General features: G+C 46.8%; 1 protein-coding gene across 5 annotated transcripts in view; it reads right to left on the minus strand.

Moving 5' to 3' along the window:
- NEK1 (NIMA related kinase 1) overlaps positions 1-22,906 on the minus strand; it is an 800,483-nt gene that overhangs the window by 457,200 nt on the left and 320,377 nt on the right. For 3 of the 5 annotated variants that reach the window (XM_069244156.1, XM_069244176.1, XM_069244165.1), the window contains exons 18-19: positions 15,553-15,636; positions 14,987-15,070 (exon numbers count right to left, since the gene is read on the minus strand). In XM_069244156.1, the coding sequence (XP_069100257.1) occupies positions 14,987-15,070; positions 15,553-15,636 (168 nt within the window). The remainder of the gene's footprint in view (positions 1-14,986; positions 15,071-15,552; positions 15,637-22,906) is intronic. The other 2 variants (XM_069244192.1, XM_069244183.1) reach the window with 1 other exon arrangement.

A 22,906-nucleotide genomic window follows, 5' to 3' on the forward strand; every position in this document is an offset into this window, starting at 1 on the left:
ATATTTGACCAGACTTGACACTCCACGTAGACTGAGACTATACCCGTAAAGGCCATCATGGAATGCTTTAGATACTCTACCCACACCCCCAGGCACCCTTGACTCCAAGGAGGTGACCTGTCTGCACTGCTGGTTACACCTACATCTATTGAGATTTGTGAATGTAATACAGTTTGATGTTTAGCTCAGCTGATGAATGTGGGTTGGGAGGTGCATGCATGGCAGATTTGGGCTGTCAGAGTGGGAGTGGGATGGGATCAGGGGAAATTATTAACCATTATTATTAACTGTTTATCAAGGCTTGCATAGGTCACATCGGGCACCACCTGTCAAAGCAGGGGGATGCACGAATTCTTGCACTGCAGCATATTATATTCATGCCTACCCAGGATGGACAGCAAAACACAGTAACATATAAGATTGCCACACATGAGCCCCTGAGGTGTCTCACCTGGAATGTGCGAGGTTTGGGGGATCCATGCAAATGAAGGCAAATTTTGGCCTACCTTGATAGCCACAACATCCACATAGTCCTAATACAAGAAACACACTTTGCCCCCAAGGCAGAAGTGACACCTGCGGCTAGATGGGCTGCTTGTGGACAATACTCCACATATTCCTCATATGCTCGAGGGACAGCAATTATTTTCCGAAAGGGGTACCTTTACGAATGCAGGAGTCGATAAATGATGAGCAGGGAGGGATGTTACACCCTAATGTGAGGCAGACTGCGATCTCACTCAGTGGTAATAGCCAATTGCTATGGCCCAAATGCAGACGACTACACCTTTTATGACAGGCTTTGGGGGCTGATATCTCATGTTGGCCCCAACTTCTTACTGTGGGTAGGGGACTTCAATTTAAGCCTGCATGCCGAAGTTGATAGATCGGTGCCTGCTCAGCTCCAGCGCAGTGCAGCAGCAAAACATATTACTGATATTCTGGAAGAAATCCACCTGCTGGATGCATGGAGGCAGGCCAATCCTGACACCCGCAATGGTACGTACTATTCAAGCGTACACAACAGCTGGTCCTGCATAGACTCCTGGCTGGTCTCGAGGGATATAAACCTTTGGATCCGTGGGGTTCAACACCTTGCAAGAACATACTCTGATCACTCACCTGTCCTTCTGGTGCTGGACGTACCCACCGGCGCAGTGAATGTACAGGCCTGTAGACTAAACCCAGAAATACTAATGGATGCACCATTCGGGGAGGAATTGAGGCAGGATATTGTAGACTTCCTGGGCAGACACATTAACTCTGTCCCCAGAATTGGCACAGTATGGTGTAGTGAATCCTAGTTTGTTTTAATGGGATAACAGGAGTTAGCTTAGCCTTTTGGCCCCCGTCACCCAGTGACTTTTAACCTACTTAGCTTGCTCTGTCTTAGACCATTTATTTAAATAATTCTTCTAAGATGGCTGCCTTGTTTATAGTTAGGCCATTTTGTTTAGATTTATGTTATAAGTGTCACCGTGCTACGACGCCAACTCATGTGACAAAGACAAACAAACTTTCGGTGCTCACATTAGAAATTACCGTCCCAAGCATGCTGTGTTATCTATTGTTTTGGAACAACCTACGTCAGGGGTCCAAGTAGATGTGTATAAATACATCACACTTTAGACAGGTAATCAGAGGGATTCCGACCAGATACCATAGCTGCTATCGATGCTGCGCATCGCCTTGATGCTGACCCGGACTTCGTGTTCCTGCGGAGTCTGAGCACAAGACCAATTCCAAGGTAACAAGGGTTGGGGCTCCTTCCAGGGACATGGCATTGGCAGATTAGGTTTAACATACCAAGCTCTCTTCTAGGTAGAAGGTTAGGCCTCTTTTGGTAGGGTATTAGGACATATCACACACTCAATGTCTCTTTATGCTATTGCAAGATGGTGGGGGTCTTTATAATCATGACCCTGGTCTTTACAATTCTGTTTCTTGCACTGTTCATTATCCTAATCATTGCAGCCCACGCGATTCACCACAGATTGCAGATTGTATTAAATAAAAACAATTGAAACATTACTGCATCTTCGTTATTGCCTGTATTTGGTTGAGACATTATATATCTGGGAGAAAGGGGTAATTTCCTTTTAACCACAACATTCCCTGAGATGTCATACTTCTGAGTCCATGCTGCCACTAATCACCTTTAACTGTTTGGGTTTTTGGTGAGGTACTACTAGTGAGCCAGAAGGGTTGGGATTACAGTTGCGACTTGTTATAGGATAGGCATAGTCACCTACAAACATAAGTACTGTCATCCTCAAACCAGCAGTCTTGCCCAGAGCTAGAGTCCAAACCAGTGCTTAATTTGTGCTTGTTGTTTCCGGTGCAGAGCACCGGCACTTATTTTTGAAAGCCGGCGCTTACTTTTCTGTCTGAAGCATTTACTGCGAGCAAAAGACATGTGGGAAAGATGGAGGCAGAGAAAAACGAAAAAGAGTCAGAAAGGGGAAAATCAAGAAGCTGACAGAGTGAGCTGAAGGGGTAGGGAGTGGCTATAGATGGACGGAAGAGGCCCGAGGTGGCTTCAGGATTAAGCTGCCTCAGTATTACGTGCTCGGGGATGTCTCTTTCATAGTAGAAGCTAATGAGGCTTACCAAACAGAAATATTCTATTGCTGGGTCACCTTTCCTGAGGAAGACCGCAGGTCAGTCACATTCCAGACATATTGAATTGCTAATGTCTCAACGGTACGAAGCATACTAGTAACATGAAATATCGCTCACCTATCAAGAGCATCAGAACTGGTTTGAAGGCGACTTACCACATGTAATACAACACGTGAGAATAGGTCCTTTAGGAAATGATGGACCTACGAGGCCTATGTTTGCCACATATAGACCGCACCCGGGTATACAAAATTTGTAAGCAGCAGATCTGCAAAACGTATATAATGAAATTGTAACATAATATAGACGGCTTGTTCAGTTCGTAATGCGGACTTTGAACACAACACCAGCGCGTCCAGCACCACCAGCACCTGCTGGATACCAATTGGCTACTGGGATTAATCCATAAACAGTGCATACTATTATGGGTAAAGTAGCCACGGAGCGGGAAAAAATACCTTATTGGATAGCCCAAATAACAAATCAGCTGGAAGCTGTGTTTCCCCATACGGGACCACAGGAGAAACATAGAATTCTAACAATGTGCTTGCCCTTTGGGATGGTTCCCTCGGTCGATGACTGTGCCCCATGGGGTACAGCCTTCGCTGCAATATATACTACCACACATGGTACCCCGATACTTGCCAATTTACCGGAGGTGTTAAAACAGATACCGAATGAGCATGGGGCAGCACCTGCCCTAGATTTGGGGATGAAATTAATGCGTAATTTTGACGCAGTATCCTCGATAATACTCAGTAACATTAAAGGGTAAGCGGTAGCACTGGCTATACGCCAGCGTCTCTGAGAAACACCACATTTTGATCAAGAGAGACAGCTACCAAAAATTATTTCCGATACCTGTACTAGTATAGGACGGGATAGTCTGGGAGCCAAGCCAAAGAAATTGGAAGTACAGAGTACCACCCCTAAGGAAGGTACGAAACAGACACAAGAAGGTTCGAAAAAGCGCTGGGAGAAGCCAAAAGAATTTAAAGCTAGACAGAAGCAGAGAGCAGATTCTCCGCATCCAGAGAACTCCGAAAGGAGATATACTCTAAGAAATAGGGAGAATATTTGAACTCCTGATAGATATACTGATTCACGTCCCTCTCGTTCTTTTCAGGACACTGCGGATAGGCGTATCAAGAGAGGGGGCCGTCCTCACCTACGTCCGAATTACAAGAAACAAAAGAAAGACTCACCGCAGTCTACAGTCAAAAAAGAAGAGAAGACTTTGCAACAAAAGCCACAGTTTAAAAAGATAAAAGTGGCGGCAGTATCGGTCAAAAATGCCAATACACTTGAGAACATTGCTGAAGAACAAAAAGTGGGCAGTGACACATCTAGACAGCGCAGCAGAGGTCACAATATGTCGCCAAAGTCTGAAAGATCATCTGGATGCGACAGCAACTAGCGATTTTGTTGCAGTTGAAACAGCGGACGGGCGTGTACTCCCACCAGATAGACTTTATGATCTCAAGATCCAAATTGAGGGAGACGTGGAACGCACCATTGGTGTGATATTTTGGGACGAACTTAATTGTGAAATCCTATTGGCCGAAAGAGATTGGCTGCCCGAACACATCCACAAGCTCCCACATGGGGAAAATGTCATTTTGCCTTCTTTCTCTAATCTTGTTCCAGAGGCGGAAAAGCTACAGTACGGTGTCAAATGGGCTCTAGTGCAGGCACCTGCATTGTACCGCAATCATGTAGGTTGGGACAGGGATTCTCCGTGTCATATAATACCTATCAGGTCTACACCCCAGCCTCAGACACAATATCCAGTCAAACACGAGGCTAAAGCTCCAGTGAGAGAGATCATCACTCAGCTAGAATATCAGGGGGTAATTGAGCCCTGCGCCTCTACAATGAATAGTCCATTATTCCCAGTTGCGAAGCCAGACCATTCCTAGAGAATTGTCTTAGATTACAGACACTTAAACAGTCATACACGTACATATGCAATACAGAATTCACATAGCACAGCACTGATGAACAACATAGTGCGCAAAAAATATAAAACAATGTTGGATATCTCCAACGGGTTCTTCTGTCAGAATTTAGCAGAAGAAAGTCGGGACCTGAGTGCATTCTCATTTGGCCCACAAAAACGCTTTTGCCGTTTACCCCAGGGCTATAAGAACAGTCCAGGGCTGTTCTCAGCCCAAGTAACATCAATATTACATGATATTGATCCTGAGTCATTATCCTATGTGGACGACATTTATCTCACAGACGACGACCTGGACATTCAACTTGTGAGGGTCGATCGAATAATTTTGGGGGTTTGCAGAAGTCGGTTATAAATTCAACTTTAAGAAAAGCAAGATCGCCCTTCTCAGTGTATTGTTCCTGGGATACGAGCTATCAAACGAAGGAAAGAGCCTGGACCGGCACTTCCTAGAGAAGTGTGCACAATTGCACCCACCAAATACGCTAAAGAAACTACAGTCTTTACTTGGTTTCTTTAATTTTGGCAGAACATACATTCCTGACTATGCACAACGTATCAAGCCACTACACGACTGAATACGTCCTAATTTTTCTAGCAGACACTGGACAGTTGAACACACACATACATCCTAAGGGATTTGCAACAGGACATCCTAGAAGCTAAACATTTACACACCCATAATAATAAAAAGAATTTGGTCATCAGAATAATTGCTGGTGCCCTTGGGTTTACGTACGTCACCTTCAATGAAGATGACACGGTGCCCATAGCATATAAATCACATTTATACTCAAATGCAGAGCAACGCTTTGCACCCATAGAAAAAATTCTGACTGCAGTTCAGATGGCTGTCATAAAGAAAAAGGCCACTTGCCAAGGGGAAACACATCATTGTTGTTACCCCGGTGCCAGCTTTGGAGGCTGTCACCAAAGCGAATGTTCCTAACGCGAAAGTATTACATCCACGCTGGATTCAGTGGGCAACTTCTCTGACAGCTACTGATGTAGATTATATATTTGATCCGAAACTCCAGACACAAGAATTTCTCCAATACGAACAAGAGTGCCCTGCTCCTCTACATCTTTTACCTTTAGAGAACTACCATACTATCATTTATACTGATGTTCAAAGCACAACCAGCTGTAGGTACCAAACATCAATACTCAGCCGCTTGCGCAGCCGTGAGTGGAGTGATGAAGAATGGAGTCTTCCATCCTCATAACACCTGCACGCAGACCATAGGGGACCTGCACAGCTCAGTTAGCTGAACTCAAAGCACTTATTTTAGCGCTAGAAAAAACAAGAGACAGGAAGACTGACTTTGGTAGTCTGTGATTAATATTACTGTGTTCAATCTTACAATGATTATCTTAATCATTGGAAACTGAACGGGTTTAGAGATTCTAAAGGGAACACCATAAAACACAAGACATTGTGGGGGAGAGTGGCTGATCTTAAGGATAAGCTACTGTGCGTCCATGTAGTACATACATTGGGCCACCAACGTGTAGGAGTAAACGTTAACAGTAATACTTTGGCTGACGAAGCAGCCAAATCCGCAGTAGCTACGACTTCTGTGGCTGCAGTGACTCGTTTCCATACGAGATTGGATAATGAAATAGTGACTGCCGTAAAAGCTTCGGCTGAAGGCAAGTCTCTCCCGAAAGGATACCCTACAAAATATTCTTACCACATCAGTGCACAGAATGTTGCTTATGCAACACTTCCTGGGGTTGGAGATTGAGCAATCCCCAATGAAGACCAGAGATTAGATCTAGAGAAAGAAGCACATGAGGGCGTCGCTTCTGCTCCTGCTGGCATTTTGGCCACAGTAACACTCTTACAGGAAAGATTCTGGTGGCCGGGTCTATACAAACAGACAAAGCAATATGTCCTTTGTTGTGACATTTGCCAGCAGATAAAGGGCGCTAATATTAAACGCCCACCACACACATCCTTCGTAGTGCCCAGTTGGCCATTACAATGTGTGTACCTGGACCATTGTGGTCCACTCCAACTTGATGTGCATACAAATACATCCTAGTAGCTGTAGATTCTTGTTCTAGATTCCTGTGGGTATGGGCGCAGTGGTCGGCGACGCTCAAACTGTTTTAAAAGATTTGCTGGTACATATGTGGTTGCAGCATTCCACTTGGACCAGGGACCTGCATTTGACTCTAAGGCATTCAGGGACACCATGGGGACAATGGGTGTTGAACTCCATTACTCCTCACCATACCATCCCGAGGGAAACTCAGTCGTGGAGAGGCAGAACCATGATCTAAAGCAGTCCCTAACAGCTAGAGTATTAGGTTCTGGCCACAGCAGGCTTCATCACCTATATGGGGTCCAGAGAGCACTGAATAATCTGCTAAGATGGTCCTTGGGGGGACAAACTCCCTATGAGGTTCTCTTTGGGATACCTATGTATGTCCCAGATCTTGATGGTACTGGTATGGTGGCAGCAGAAACACCTTTTGACATAAATGAACATCTCACTTTCTTACAGGAGCTTCAACAATTTCGAGATAAGTCACCCACCAGTGCTGCCACCTTAGGAATAAGGGATATTCCAACAACTTCCACTGGCTGGATTCCTAGAGTTGGGCATCTGGTTCGTGAAAAGATTGCTGTAAAGAAGAAATTCGGTCCATCCTACAGACCACAACTCAAAATGGTATTATTACATATGTGAAATGCTTACTAATTACGTACAAAGCTGCAACTTGAATCTTGTGGTTCTAGAAATAAATTAATAAAATATATTTTTTCTATATAAAAACCATTGGTCTGCAGTTAAGTCACTGAGTGTGTGCTTCTTCTAGTGTCTATGTGTGTACAACAAATGCTTTGCACTACCCTCTGATAAACCTAACTGCTCGACCACACTACCACAAAAGAGAGCATTAGTATAATCTAATTTGGCCTCTGTTAAGTCTCCGGGGAACCCCTGGAACTCTGTGCACACTATATCTCATTTTTATATATTATACACAGAGCCAGCTTCCTTCACCCAGAATCAGTCCAATGCCATCTGCTCCTCAAGCTGGTTACTTTGGGCTGGCCTGGTACCCCAGGGAGGCCTTGGGTAATCTACACTGTGAGGGAAAACGCTCCTCACCAACAGTCAGTAGAAAATGGTCACCCTGCCTGTCCACTTAACAAGTCAGCGCTGGTATGGGGCGAGTGTAGGAAGTTGGCTCTGTATATACTATCCCAAAGTAAGAGATAGTGTGCACAGAGTCCAAGGGTTTCCCTCAGAGGTAAGATAGTGGCACAATTAGATAATTCTAATGCTCTATTTTGTTGTAGTGTGGTCGAGCAGTAGGCTTATCACAGGGTAGTATTAAGCATTTGTTGTACACACATAGGCAATAAATGAGGAACACACACTCAAAGACTTAACTCCAGGCCAATAGTTTTTATAAAGAAAAATATATTTTCTTAATTTATTTTTAGAACCACAAGTTCAAGATTTGAAGTAAATACATAAAATACAAGGTACTCCACACAGGTAAGTTAGGAACTTTGAATTAGCGCAATGACATATACAGTTTTTGTTAAAATGGCAATAAGCTATTTTAAAAGTAGTGCAAAAATCAACAGTTCCTGGGGGAGGTAAGTATTGGTTAGTTTGTGAGGTAAGTAAGACACTTACAAATCTCAGTTCCTGGGCATAGGCACCCCACCGTTGGGGTTTCAGGGCAACCCCAAATTCACCACACCAGCAGCTCAGGGCCAGTCAGGTGCAGAGGTCAAAGAGGTGCCTAAAACACATAGGCGCCTATGGAGCACAGGGGTGCCCGGGTCCAGTCTGCCAGCAGGTAAGTACCGCGTCCTCGGGGGCAGACCAGTGGGGTTTTGTAGAGCAGTGGGGGGGGGGGACAAGTAGGCACACAAAACACACCCTCAGTGGCACGGGGGGCCGGGCACAGTGTGCAAAGCAGGCGTCGGGTTTTGTATTGGATTCAATGAAAGGGACCCGGGGGTCACTCTAGCGGTGCAGGCAGGGCACGGGGGGCTTCTCAGGCCAGCCACCACCTGGGCTAGGCAGACGGTCACCTGGGGGTCACTCCTGCACTGAGGTTCGGTTCCTTCTGATCCTGGGGGCTGCGGGTGCAGTGCTTGGTCCAGGCATCGGGTCCCTTGTTACAGGCAGTTGTGGTCAGGGAGAGCCTCTGGATTCTCTGCAGGCTTCGCTGTGGGAATCCAGGGGGGACGTCTTGGGCTACTCACGGGGTTGCAGTCGCCTGGGAGTCCTCCCTGTGGTGTTGGTTCTCTGGATTTCGAGCCGGGGGCGTCAGGTGCAGAGGGTGAAGTCTCATGCTTCCGGAGGAAAGAGTGAGGTCTTTGAAAGTTGCAGAAAAGTTGCAATATTGTTGCTGTTTCTTGAGCAGAGCCGCTGCTCACAGGAGTTTCTTGGTTCTTAGGTTCAGGGCAGTCCTCTGAGGCTTCAGAGGTCGCTGGTCCCTGTTGGATGCATCGCTGTTGCAGTTTTTTCGAGTCAGGAGACAGGCCAGTAGGGCTGGGGCCAAAGCAGTTGTCATCTTCCATTGTCTCTGCAGGCTTGCAGGTCAGCAGTCCTTTTTCTTAGTTCAGGTTGCAGGAATCTGATTTCCTGGGTTCTTGGGTGCCCCTAAATACTTAATTTAGGGGTGCGTTTAGGTCTGGGAGGGCAGTAGCCAATGGCTACTGTCCTGGAGGGTGGCTACACCCTCTTTGTGCCTCCTCCCTGAGGGGAGGGGGGCATATCCCTAATCCAATTGGGGGAATCCTCCAAACTTAAGATGGGGGGTTTCTAAAGACAGGGGTCACCTCATCTCAGGGCACCTTAGGGGCTGTCCTGACTGGTGGATGACTCCTCCTTGTTTTTCTCATTATCTCCTCCAGCCTTGCCGCCAAAAGTGGGGGCAGTGGCCGGAGGGGCGGGCGTCTCCACTAGCTGGGATGCCCTGTGGTGCTGTAACAAAAGGCATGAGCCTTTGAGGCTCACCGCCAGGTGTTACATTTCCTGCAGGGGGAGGTGAGAAGCATCTCCACCCAGTACAGGCTTTGTTCCTGGCCACAGAGTGACAAAGGCACTCTCCCCATGTGGCCTGCAACTCGTCTGGTTGTGGCAGGCTGGCAGAAACTGGTCAGCATTACACTAGAAGCCGTATTGGTATTCAGGGGCATCTCTAAGATGCCCTCTGGGTGCACTTTACAATAAATTCCACACTTGCATCAGTGTGCATTTATTATGCTGAGAAGTTTCATACCAAACTTCCCAGATTTCAGTGTGACCATTATGGAACTGTGGAGTTCGTGTTTGACAAACTCCTAGACCATATACTCTTATGGCTACCCTGCACTTACAATGTCTAAGGGTTTGCTAAGACACAGTAGGGGCATAGTGCTCATATACATATGCCCTCGCCTGTGGTATAGTGCACCCTGCCTTAGGGCTGTAAGGCCTGCTAGAGGGGTGACTTACCTACAGGCAGTGTGAGGTTGGCATGGCACTTTGAGGGGAGTGCCATGTCCACTTAATCATTTTCTCCCCACCAGCACAATCAAGCTGTGAGGCAGTGTGCATGTGCTAAGTGAGGGGTCCCCAGGGCGGCATAAGACATGCTGCAGCCCTTAGAGACCTTCCCTGGCATCAGGGCCCTTGGTACCAGGGGTACCATTTACAAGGGACTTATCTGAGTGCCAGGGATGTGCCAATTGTGGAAGCAAAGGTTTAGGAAAAGAACACTGGTGCTGGGGCCTGGTTAGCAGGGTCCCAGCACACTTTCAATCGTATCCTGGCATCAGCAAAAGGCAAAAAGTCAGGGGGTAACCATGCCAAGGAGGCATTTCCTTACAGTGAGCCTGGGAGCATAGTAGACAGCATGAGGGAGTCAGCCATCCAACACTAGACCAGACTTCATATAGGAGTCAGCAGTTGAGAAATCCAGGCTAGTTCCTGTCTCACCGTCCGCACAGCCGGCGTGGCAGCACAAATCATGGCAGCCACCCATTGAGGTGGCTCCAAGAGGCCGATGGGCAGGAGGTATCCGGAAGCAAATGTAGGTCCCAGCAGACCCTGAAACCATCCTCCTTCACCTCCCACCCCAGGCAACGACCCAATCGTCTGGAAACCGGCGAAAAGACGTGCCCCTACACTCACTGCTTGTAGGAAAGTGCCCTCTTTCTTGGCATGGTTACCCCCTTTTTCTGTCTGATGTCGGTGTGCTTGACTGTGTTTACTGGGATCCTGCTAACCAGGACCCCAGTGATTATGATCTCTCTCCCAAAACTCTGTAGTTCACCCACAATTGGCATACTGGTGCCCCCTTATAAGTCCCTAGTATATGGTATTGGAGTTCCAGGGGATCCCTATAGGCTGCAGCATATATTTTGCCACCCACAGGCAGACCATGCAAAGGCTTCTGCAGGGCTGCCATTGCAGCCTGCGGGAAAAGGTGCAAGCACCCTTTCACTGCCATTTTCACTGCACCAGGGTCACTTATAAGTCACCCCTATAGCAGGCCCTCCAGCCCAGAGGGCAGGGTGCAAAGTACCTGTGTGTGAGGGCACCCCTCCACTAGCAGAGGTGCCCCCACGAACTCCAGGCCCATTTTCCTAGACTTCGTGAGTGCGGGATACCATTTTACAAGTGTATTGGACATAGGTCACTACCTATGTCCAGCTACATAATAGTAACTGCGAACAGAGGCATGTTTGGTATCAAACATGATGGAATCATACGCCAAGGCTTTTGCAAGCATTGGTTGTATGATTCCATGCACTCTGGGGGCTCTTTAGCAGGCCCCCAGTATTGCCATTTCAGCCTTCTGAGGTTTTCCAGACAGCCCCAGCTGTTGCTACCTCACAGACAGGTTTCTGCCCCTCCTGTTGCTTGAAAAGCTCAAGCCCAGGAAGGCAGAACAAAGGATTTCCTTTGGGAGAGGGGTCCTACACCCTCTCCCTTTGGAGATAGGTGTTACAGCCTGGGGAGGGGTAGTCTCCCAAGCCACTGGAAATGCTTTGAAGAGCACATTTGGTGCCTTCCTTGCATAAACCAGTCTATACCAGTTCAGGGACCCCCATTCCGTGCTCTGGCGCCAAACGGGACAAAGGAAAGGGGAGTGACCACTTCCCTGTCCATCACCACCCAAGGGGAAGTGCTGAGAGCTCCTCCAGAGGGTCCCTGAGTTTTGCCATCTTGGATTCAAGGTTGGCAGGGAACTCTGGGAGCAGCTGAGTGGCCAGTGCCAGCAGGTGATGTCACAGCTCTACCCTGATAAGTGTTTACCTGGTTAGGTTACCAATCCCCCTTTCAGGGATATTTAGTGTCTCTCCTTTGGGTGGTTCCTCAGATTCGGATTGCAAGACTCCAGCTTGAATCCTCTGCATCCTCCACTTCGACTTCTCACTGAAGAAACTGCATCTGGGCCCTCCAGAAACCTACAAGCTGCAACAAAGTAGTAAGACGCATCCTGCAACATTGTATCTCCGGCTCCTGCCAGCAACTACAACAGTTTTCAGGGCTGTGCATCCTCTGAAGACAGCCCGTCTTCAGCCTGCATCAGAAGCAAGGAGAAATCTCCATTGAGGTGAAGGAGTCACTCCCCTGCGTCTGCAGGCACCAACTGCGACGAAGACCAGCTGCATGGACCCCCTCTCCTGCTGACCTGTGTGGATCCTGCATCACGGGTGGTGGAGTACAGTGGTTCTGACGGTCCTCTCTTCCAGCTGTCCCACTTTGGTGGAGGTAAGACCTTGCCTCCGCAAGCAAGACAGTACCCCTGTGCACCACGTCTTATGCAGCTGCCTAGGCTTGTTGGCATCCTTCCTCCAAGTCTTTCGTGCATCTTGTAGCTCTGGCCCCCAGCACTCTATCCTGTGATGCACAGCTTCGTGAGTGGTTCTCTAGCGGCGTGGGAGCCTTTGTCGTGCATGTGCCTCTTCTGCAACTTTCTTGTCCCCGTCCTATAGGACTCCTGTGTGTCATGCCTGGTGTTCTGTGGACTCTCTGTGTCGCAGAGGGGCCCCTCTGACCGACTCTCCTGGGTAGAGTCCACCTGGTCCTTCCTGGACCCTGGCAGCACCATTTTTCGCTAACCGCGAGCGTTACGTGTACCAAGGCTTGTTGGCGGATTCAAATGACGCAAACCTGACTGCAATCCTCCAACCAGCTTGGGACATCACTTGCACCCTCTAGGAATCTGATTTCGTCTTCTTGAGTGCAGTATTGACTTTTCTTCTCCACTGGTGGTTCTCCTTTTGCACCTTCATCCGGGTTAGCAGGGGCTCCTGCTCTTCCTGGACTCTTCTGTGCTTCTTGGACTTGGTCCCCTTCTTCCACAGATCTTCTTGTCCAGGAATCCACTGTTGGTGTCTTACAGTCTCGTCTGGGTTTTGCAGAATTCTTCTTCTCATTTCTGCGCGTGTTCTGGGAAAGTTACTGTGATTTAGTCCTGCTTTTCTGGTCGCTGAGGTGGGTTGTGGTACTTACCTTTGGGCTTTTCTAGTACTCTCAGCACCCCTCTACACACTACACTTGCCTAGGAGGGGGACCGACTTTCGTATTCCACTTTCTTAGTATATGGTTTGTGCTCCCCGAGGTCCATTTCTAACTATTGTGATTTTCACTAATTGCACTGTTTTCTAACTGTTTTTATGCCTATTTCTGCATACTAGTGTATATAATTTGTGTATTACTTCCCTGTTAAGGGAATATGGTCTCTATGGTATTTTTGGCATTTGTTTTCACCAAAATAAAGTACCTCTATTTTTGTAACACTGAGTATTTTCTTTCAAGTGTGTGAGTACTGTGTGACTACAGTGGTATTGCATGAGCTTTGCATGTCTCCTAGATAAGCCTTGGCTGCTCATCCACAGCTACCTCTAGAGAGCCTGGCTTCTAGACGCTGCCTACACTATACTAATAAGGGATAACTGGACTGGTATAAGGTGTAAGTACCATAGGTAACCACCACACACTAGGCCAGCCTCCTACACCGCTCAATCCTCCAGTGTGTCAGGTCCCTGGCCCCTGGGTATTGCCACACCACCAGTAGGATCGGGCAGCCAAAATCAAAGATGGCAGGTGTACTGTAGGTTGCGCTGTCCCATCCAGCGATCTCCATGCTCTAACTCTGCCTATGGGGCCAGGGCATGATAGAGCCCGTAACAAGTGAGGTGTACTGTTAATTTGGCATGTTCATTATACACATGTCAGCAAGGCTGCTGCGTCGCAAAACTTGTCTCACCACAGTTCTTGATTTACATGGCAATCTCGTTTGCCAGTTCTCTGTAGCCCCACCCTATTTTTTTATTTGTAGATTATTTTGATATTTTGGTGAACTCTGCTCATTCCTTGATTTATTTATTGGTTGGGAGTCCCTTTGTAATGTCTAAACTAATAGTCTGGGCAAAATTAGTCTACATAAATTGCAACTGAAGAAATGGTATTACTCTGCAAAATACATGTTGGCTGATTTTATTTTCTTCTCAAGGGCTGATATTTATGCAGTGGAAACATGGCTACCAGAATGTGTTCATCAATCACAGTGCAATATGCATTTAACAGGGGATTGCAAAAACTCATGGCTCATTTATGCAGGAGGTCATTACAGAAAGCCCCTTGTAAATGGAAGGACAGGGGTCTGTCAGGGTCAGAAAATCCTGTTCCCTACATTCACCTTCCTTGAATGTCACCTTTGTTTTCCATAGCAGAATGCCTACTTTAATTTTTGTGAGCAAGGGGATATGGTCTGCCCTCAAAACTAGAAGTTAGGGTGCATTCCGGAAACAGAAATCCCTAGGCCTAAACCACTATGCGCTTTCCTAAATGTTGGCAGCCACTACTTAAAAAATCGAAGTTATTTCCTGGGGACAGCTACCAATTTACGACTCTGTTACCACCATATTTCGTGTTATGTTAACTGGTCAATAGTGTGCAATCGTAAAAGTGATCGTAGCACATTGATATATGACATACCAACTCTCAAAAGAGAGATGAATTCCCATTTATGCACCCTTTCGTTTGTGAGTCAGTATCAGCATCAAAAGGTACTTTGCGGGTTGGAAAGACTTACTATTCATAGCGTATCTTTAGTACATTGCTACACACCATTTTGCGGTGGCAAAGACTACGATTTCATACATCAAGCATAAAGCTATATAAATATGAGCAACTGACTGTACAAGTTCCCCATTGCCTCTTATGTTAATATAAATATTTATTATTGTGTAACACTCCTGTTGGACTTTGCACTCCTATTACATAGCTTTTGACTTGGCCATTTCCAATTATAGTCACTCATGCCACAAAACTGGAGGTTTTATCTTGATTTACTACCCTGAGTGGGGTTCACCTGATCTACTGTGCTGTCATAACCACTGTCATACTTCTGCAAATTAATTTAATTTACCTTTTCCCCACGAAGCATCGTTTTTGTCTGCTGCCGTTCATTAAAGTTTTGAAGCCGGACTTTCCTCAACCTCGCTAAGTATTCCTACACAAAGCAGAAAAGAATACGAACAGTGACTTGCTGTTTTACACACACATATCAGTTTTACAGCTACAGTATATCCAAATAACGTGTTAGCAATTATCTTATGACAAAAAGCCTAAGTTTAAATAGTAAAAAAATAGTTACGTTCTGAAAGAAGAGGACAGCTTATTCAACGTATAAAAGCAAAGGGCTTATGAAATGCACCTCCTTCATCTATTTTGTTTACATTTAATTATTAATGCATGGCAAAGTAAATCAGGAAACGTCATATTTGGAGGGTTTCACTAATGTTTCTTTTATCGTGTCATAGGAACGACCTGGAAAAGAGTGAAGCAAAGGACAGACTATACAGATGAACACTAAAAATATTCAACGTGGTTATTTAGCTGTTAAGAACACCAAGTAGGAAAACATAAATAAAAGTGAAAACAACTTGTGCAAAGATATTAGTAAAATTAATTTGATTACAATACTAAGCCTACCTCTTCCATCTTGTTTCGGAACCTGCTGCTTCCTGCAGATTTGGGTCTTCCTCCATAGATGGCTGCCAGCCTTTGCAGTTCACCCTGTTCATCATTGAATGTATCAAGTTTAGGATTGCCTGGGGCTGTAATGCGTCACCTATGCCATCCTTACACATGGCTTGGAGTTATTTGAAAGTGCACTGTGCTTTAGTAAGTTCTACCACCGCCCACATACATCAGACAGGCTCTCACTTGTGTCCTCAAGTACACAAGATACATAAAAAGTGTTTGTATTAAAAAGCAACTATTAGCAGTTACAATGGTGCAACAGTAAACTAGCCTGTTTCGAAATAACTACTTAGCTCATGATTTTGAATGAGATTTTCTCTTGCTGAAGTGTTTGTTCAGTACAATAAGTAGACGTGTTTATCATATGCCAGTGAAAGTTCTTGAAGAACAAGTTACTTACCTTCAGTAATGCCTTATCTGGTAGACAGTATATCAGCAGCAGATTCCTTATCTTAGAACTATCCCCAGGGATCAGACTGGATCTGGAATTTTTTTGTGAGCAGTACCCCTGTGCGCTGTTAGGTGGCATCAAATGGCTCTGCGTGGTGTCATCCACGCCAGAAATGATGTGTGCAGTGCCTAGATAGGCACCACCCTAGCACACTGAAGTCAATTTCTTTTCACGACTTTCAACACCAGGAGTGCAGAGCCACGAAAAACACTCATCACTGGTGTGAAGAACTAGGGCCCTGAATGGGGAAAGCCCTGTTCCTAGAAATCCATTCACAGAGTGGGGAGTATGGGTGGTTGGTAAGGAATCTGCGTCTACATACTGTCTCTACTAGATAAGGCTTTACCAAAGATAAGTAACTTGTTCATCTGATAGAGACTTGTAGTAGCAGATTCCTTACCTTAGAATAGATTCACAAGCAATACCTCCCCCGAGGTAGGTCTGCGAAACAACGACAAAGCCTGCAGGACCGAACAGGCAAAATGCCCACCCCTACAGACCTGAAGTCCACAGGCAGTAGCGCTTGGTGAATGAGTGCAGGAATACCCACGTTGCTAACCCGGCAGATGTCCAGGACTGGACATCTGCGTGCTAACGCAGTGGTCGCCGCCTTAGCTCTGGTGGAATAAGTACACAAATCGTCAGACGGCTGCTTCTAAGCTAATGTGTAGCAGATTTTAATGCGGATCACTATCCATCAGGAGATGGTTGGCTTCTGCATAGCCTTTCCATTCTTCGCTCTGACATACCCCACAAAGAGTTGGCTATCTACCACACCGCTTTTCTGCAGTCACGTTAAAACAACAACGCTCTTTTTTGGGTCCAGACGGTCGAGTCGCTTCTCTACTTTAGAGGGATGTGGCAGAGTGATAAAAGTAGAAAGGAAGCTCTATTTCACAGAAGGAGCTGCTGCTCACGGACATTCTAGGTAGATGTTATTGCCACTGGGAAGGCCGTCTAATGGTAAGAAGCCTGAGAGAACAGTTGTCCAAGGACTCAAAGGGAACACACATTAGGAACATCAGGGCTAGATTAAAGTCTCACTGAAGCACGATAAAGGGAGAAGGAGGAAATAAATGTGCAAACCTATCAGAAACCGATGTACAACAGGGGATTTGGAAAGGGATGGCTGCTCAGACAACCACAGAAAGCAGATATAGCAGAAAGGTACCCCTTTAAGGTGCTCAGTGCAGAGCCCTGCAGGGCAAGGGAATGAAAAACGCGAGAAAGGGGAGCAGAGAGGGGGATCAACCTGTCTGCCTGCACACAGAAAGGTTGTCACGCCACAAACAAAAATAGCATTGTAGACTTCAGGTGGGAGGACGAAAGTTATCAACTGTCCCAGGGGAATATTTAAGCAAGAAGGTGGAACGTTGACAGTTGTGGGTGGAGAACCCTCGCCTCCTGCTGTGACAGAAGACTCTCTGGAAGGGGCAGCCTGATCAGAGGACAGATGGCTAAGCTCAAACCTAGCTCTCCAAGTGCAGTCTGAAGCCATAAGGATGACTTGGGCCCGGTCATTCCTGATTTTCTTGAGAATTCTGGGCAGAAGTGGTATGGGCAGAAAGACGTACAGGAGGCCTGAGCTCCACTCCGGGCGAAAGCCATCTTAGAAACTCGTGCACATGGAACTGATGACTGTGCGTTGTCAGCAGTGACGAACAGATCTAACCAAGGCTCTCCACACTGCTGAAAGAGACCTTGCACCACCTCCAGATGGAAATGTCATTCCTGATCCGCTAGGCATCTTCGACTGAGTTTGTCCACCCTGGCATTCAGAAAGCCCTCCAGGTGTTGAACCACTGGGATATGCACGGAGGTCCAGCCGTGTCCAGAGACGCAGGGCCTCTTGACAAAGTGTCCACGACGACACCCCATCCGTTTTGTTGCAGTGCAACATGGGGGAGTGGGTTGTCCATATACACCTACACTAACCTTCCCTTGAAGGAGGGTAAAAAGGCTTTTAATGACAGTCGGATTGCCCAGAGCTCCAGAAGGTTGATGTGGAGTCTGGATTCCTCTGGAGACCAGAGGCCTCTGATCTTCACCTCTGGCAGATGGACTCCCCATCCCAGGAGTGATGTATCTGTCACTACTGGTTGGCAAAGGGAGAAGGGTCTGCCGCTGATCCAATCATGGTTTGTTAGCCACCACTGTAGGTATTTTGCAGTTCCCTCCAGGATCTGAAGCATGTTGGAGCAATTCTCCTGATACTACGCCCACTGAACTTCAGGTCCCATTGCAGAGCTGCATATGCCTGCGGGCATGTGTGACAAGCAGGATGCAAGAGGACATTAGACCTAGCAGCCTCAGAGCCAGCCTTAACCAAAATCAAGGATAGAGGCTGAAACATTGGTATCAAAGCTGGAATATCCTCAACACGCTGTTCAGAAGGATAGATCCAAATAGCACTGTGCCAGAAGAGCTACAATGAAAGGAAGCGCCTGAGAGGGAGTTAGGTGTGCAGCAGGTAATGCCTGTGGGCAGGACAGGAGTGTGGAAATATGTGTGCTGTCCAACGCTACTATCTAGTCTCCCAGGTCTAGGGCAGACAGGTCTTGAGTGAGCATGAGCATTCTGAACTTCTACGTTTTGAGGAAGAAATTAAGAGGGAGTAGGTCTATGATAGGACAAAAGTGTTCGCCCCTTCTTGGGCACCAGAAAGTCATGTGAATAGCAACCACAACCTACTTCTGGCATGGTCACCCTCTTGATGGCTCCCCTGGCCAAGAGAGCTGTCACTTTCTGGTAGAGCAAGAAGAGATTGTCCTCCGTTAGACTGTCACAAGCAGAGGGCATGAGTGGAGGGGTAGACACAAAGGGTAGGGTTGCTGGGGTCACATACTGTACTTACCTCTAGTGCTTCTCACTGGCCCCAGCCACTAACTAGTATGTAATATCTCCAACAGAAATATACCAATGTCAGTGTAGTAGTAGTGCTGTAATAAAGTATCTTTTATTTTTGCAACATGTATGGTTCTTTCTTGTGACTAAGTTATTGTCTGACTACTGTGGTATTGCAAGTGCTTCACATTCCTCCTAGATAAGCTTTAGCTTCTCGCCTCAGTTACCCCTAGAATGCTTCTGCTATCTGGACACCTATTCACTATTACTAAGGGTTGCCTGGACTCAGTATAGGGTTCCATACCATAGGTGTACACCATAAACTGAGCAAGCCTCCTAAATTGGTGGTGCAGCAGTGGGATAAGACACTTGCATTACTTTACCACTGGGTCAGCAGTGGCCTCTCATAAGAAAGATCGCTACTAACTATCAGTTACATACTGCACTAGTAACTGCAAGAAATCCTAAACGTTTTGCCTGGGTAGTCAGGGGTCTAAGCACAGCCCTTCCTCCAAGTTTTTGAAAAGTTTAGAGACTTAGAGAAGGTAAGTGTAGCACACACACACACCACTCTTGTACCATATCTACAGTTGAGGGAGCTGCCCAGACTCAGGGGTCTAGGTATGATGGCCTTATGTTCAAGGAACCTGGGGCGCTCTGTACTGCTAGAAAACATAAGACAGGTAAAAAGCCTAAAAAAATTATTCTCTTAGACCTTCCTATTGAGGATGACATACAGAATCCTGGTAAGGAGAGAGAATTAGATGAGGAGGGTGAACACCCAGTGTTGGAAAAGTGGGTACCAGGTACTTCCTCTGACCACACTGGGCAGGACAATGAGGGTGCTGGGGAAAACCTCAACACTGTAGGGAGTGTGTTGGTAGCACAAGAGAGGGTTTTAGAAGTAGGACCCATTCTACACCCCCCACGGTTAGTAAAGAGAGTCCCCAGGAGGAGTGTATCTGCCTCATCCTCAGTTTCCCTTTCTCCAGCTTTTGCTGTGGGCTCCATCCACTTTTGCTCTGATGAGGGATCTCTAGATAGGGGCTTCAGTTTGCTGACACTTGAGAAGGCCAAGCTCAAGCTGAAAGAACAACAACTTGCTTTAGAGACAGAGGCCCTAGAGATGGAGAGAAAGGGAGGAAGATGCAGACAACTACCAGGCCTCTAATTGATGGATTTTCTAGACAGCTGGTTACATGGTAGTAATGTGCATGACTATGAAGGGCTGTGCAATTGTATCATGAGAGAGCACATCCTTAATAACTGTGTGTCTGAGAAACTGCAGCAGTACCTGGTGGACTCAGATCTGACCTCTCCCCAAGAAGACAGACAAATGGGTTCCCAACATACAGGCAGCACCGCTTGATTAATGGTACTGAGGCAGAGGCTTACAGGGACACAGGTGCCAGTGTCACTATGGTGACTGAAAAACTGGTGTCCCCCTGAGCAAATCCTACTTGGTCAGAGTTACCAAGTTATCAACGCAGACAACATCACTAAGTGCCACCCCATGCCAGTTGATAACTTTAGCTGGGGTAGCGAGGGGGTTACTAGCCCTAAAAGAGTTGTAGTGTCCTCTTCCATTCCTGTTGATTGTCTGATGGGCAATGATTTAGAGACCTCGGCCTGGGCTGAAGTGGAGGTGCAGAGCAATGCTCGGTATCCCTAAAAATGTCTTTGTGACAACAAGAGCACAGGCCAGGGAAACAGGGAGAATCAGGAGAACTGAAGCCTGAAAGTATGGACCAGTCAGCTCCCAAGAAGAGAGGCTGGAAGGGTAAAGACTTACCCCCTGCCCAGGAGTCAAGTGAGGATCAGCCTCCTCGGGGATGATCATACTCCTTGAGAGGAACCCGCATCAGAGGAACTGGGTGCTGACACAGCAGAGGTCTTGTGTGCAGAGGGACCCTCCAGTTAAGAACTGAGCTTGGAGCAGAAGGCCTGCCCCTCCCTTGAAAGCCTCAGGCAGCAAGCTGCTGCACAGGAGGCAGGGGATGTCAGTGGAACCCACAGGGTCTACTGGGAAAATGGACTTCTTTACTCTGAGGCTAGTGACCCCAAACCTGGTGCCACCAAGAGGTTGGTCACACCTCTGAAGTTTAGGGACTTTGTTTTGACCTTAGCCCATGACATGGCATCTTGGCCAAAGTAAGACTTGGGACATACAGACTTGTCCCACACTTTCACTGGCTCCACATATCTGAAGACACAAAGGCGTTTTATTGATCCTGTGTCACCTGCCAAGCAAGCTGAAAGTCAGGTGGCCCTACAAAGGCCCCCTTAATTCCACTACCAGTGGTTGGGGTTCCCTTTAAAGGGTAGGGGTTGACACTGTTGGCCCCCTTACCCCTCCAACTGCATCAGGGAACAGATTTATTCTGGTGGTGATGGACCCTGCCACCAGGTACCCAGAGGACATTCCCTTTAGGTCCACTACAGCTCCTGCAGTGGCAAAGGCCCTCCTGGGAATGTTTCAAGGGTGGGCTTTCCTAAGGAGGATGTATCCGACAGAGGTGCAAACTTCATGTTAGGATACCACAAAGCAATGTAGAAGGAATGTTGTGTAACTCATAAATTCACCACTCCTTGACATCCACAAGGAAATGGGTTAGTAGAGATATTCAACAAAACCCCAGAAGGAATGGTTACGGGACTCGCAGAAAAACTTAGGAGCAGGTGGGATGTCCTAATACTTTGCTTTCTATTTGCCTACAGAGAGGTTCCTCAGAAGGGGGTGGGCTACAGTCCATTTGAACTTCTGTTTGGACATCCAGTTGTGGGTGCTCTTGCTCCTCTTGTGAAGGACGACTGGGAGCAACCTCTCAAGCCCCCTGAAGAAGACATAGTTGACTATGTGCTAGGCTTTCATTCACGCATTGGCAGAGTACATGAAGAAGGCTTCCAAAAACCTTGAGGCCAGCTTCAAAATCTATGGCATGACCAGAAGGCTGTGCTGACTGCTTACCATCCAGGATAGAAAGTGTGGGTGCTGAAGCATGTGGCCCAAGAGCACTCCAAGACAAGTGAAGTGGCCCCCACACAAATATAGAGCAGAAAGGTGAGGTCACCTACTTGGCTGACATGGACACTCAAAGAAGCCCCCAGAAGAACCACCTAAAGCCTTATTATGACACGGTTGTCATGAGCTTGCTCATGGCCACTGATGAGAGGCAGGAACCCAAGAGTGAGCCTCTACCTCACCTCCTTTCAAACAACCCTGTTGATGATTCAGTAGATAGAGTAGTCTTTGCAGACTGCCTCCCTGAACAGCAACACGCTGACTGTAGACAGATTCTCAGCCAGTTTGCTGCACTTTTTTTTCCCTGACCCCTGGTCAAACCACCTGGTGTGCCCATGATGTGGACACAGGTGATAGTCTACCTGTAAAGAACAAAATCTACAGGCAGCCTGACCATGTCAGAGATTGCATAAGGGCAGAGTCCAAAAGATGCTGGATTTGGTGGTGATTGAGCCTTCAGATAGCCCTTGGGATAGCCCAGTAGTCCTTGAGCCAAAACCTCCTTCCCATGGTGGAAATAAAGAGATTAGGTTTTGTGTAGATTACAGAGGCCTCAATGCACTCATTAAGACTGATGCCCCTCCAATCCCAGGGCAGAAGAAGGATAAGTTACTTACCTGTAAATCCTAGTTCTCTTCCAGGGGTATCCTCATCAAAGTCATAAACATTGAATATTCCCGCCCCCGTGCCGGGATCCCGGAGTATATACAAAAACACACATGTATAAGTATGAAATATATATGAAAAAGATAGCTTTTTTTTTGTAGACAATTTTCATACCAGATTCATGTATACACGTGTATAACAGCAATGCAGACTATGTTGATACAGAGGCCAAAATGCTTTATTTCTATGGAGTTTTTTTTTTTTTTTTTTTAAACACTCTCCTTTATAATTACAAGAACAACTTTCTAAAGCCCCATAGCCGGGCACAGAAAAAGAAGTACCAGCAACATATGTGAAAAAAGAGAAAAAACTACATTGAA

Source organism: Pleurodeles waltl, chromosome 1_2 (assembly GCF_031143425.1).
Source record: "Pleurodeles waltl isolate 20211129_DDA chromosome 1_2, aPleWal1.hap1.20221129, whole genome shotgun sequence".
Taxonomy (NCBI): domain Eukaryota; kingdom Metazoa; phylum Chordata; class Amphibia; order Caudata; family Salamandridae; genus Pleurodeles; species Pleurodeles waltl.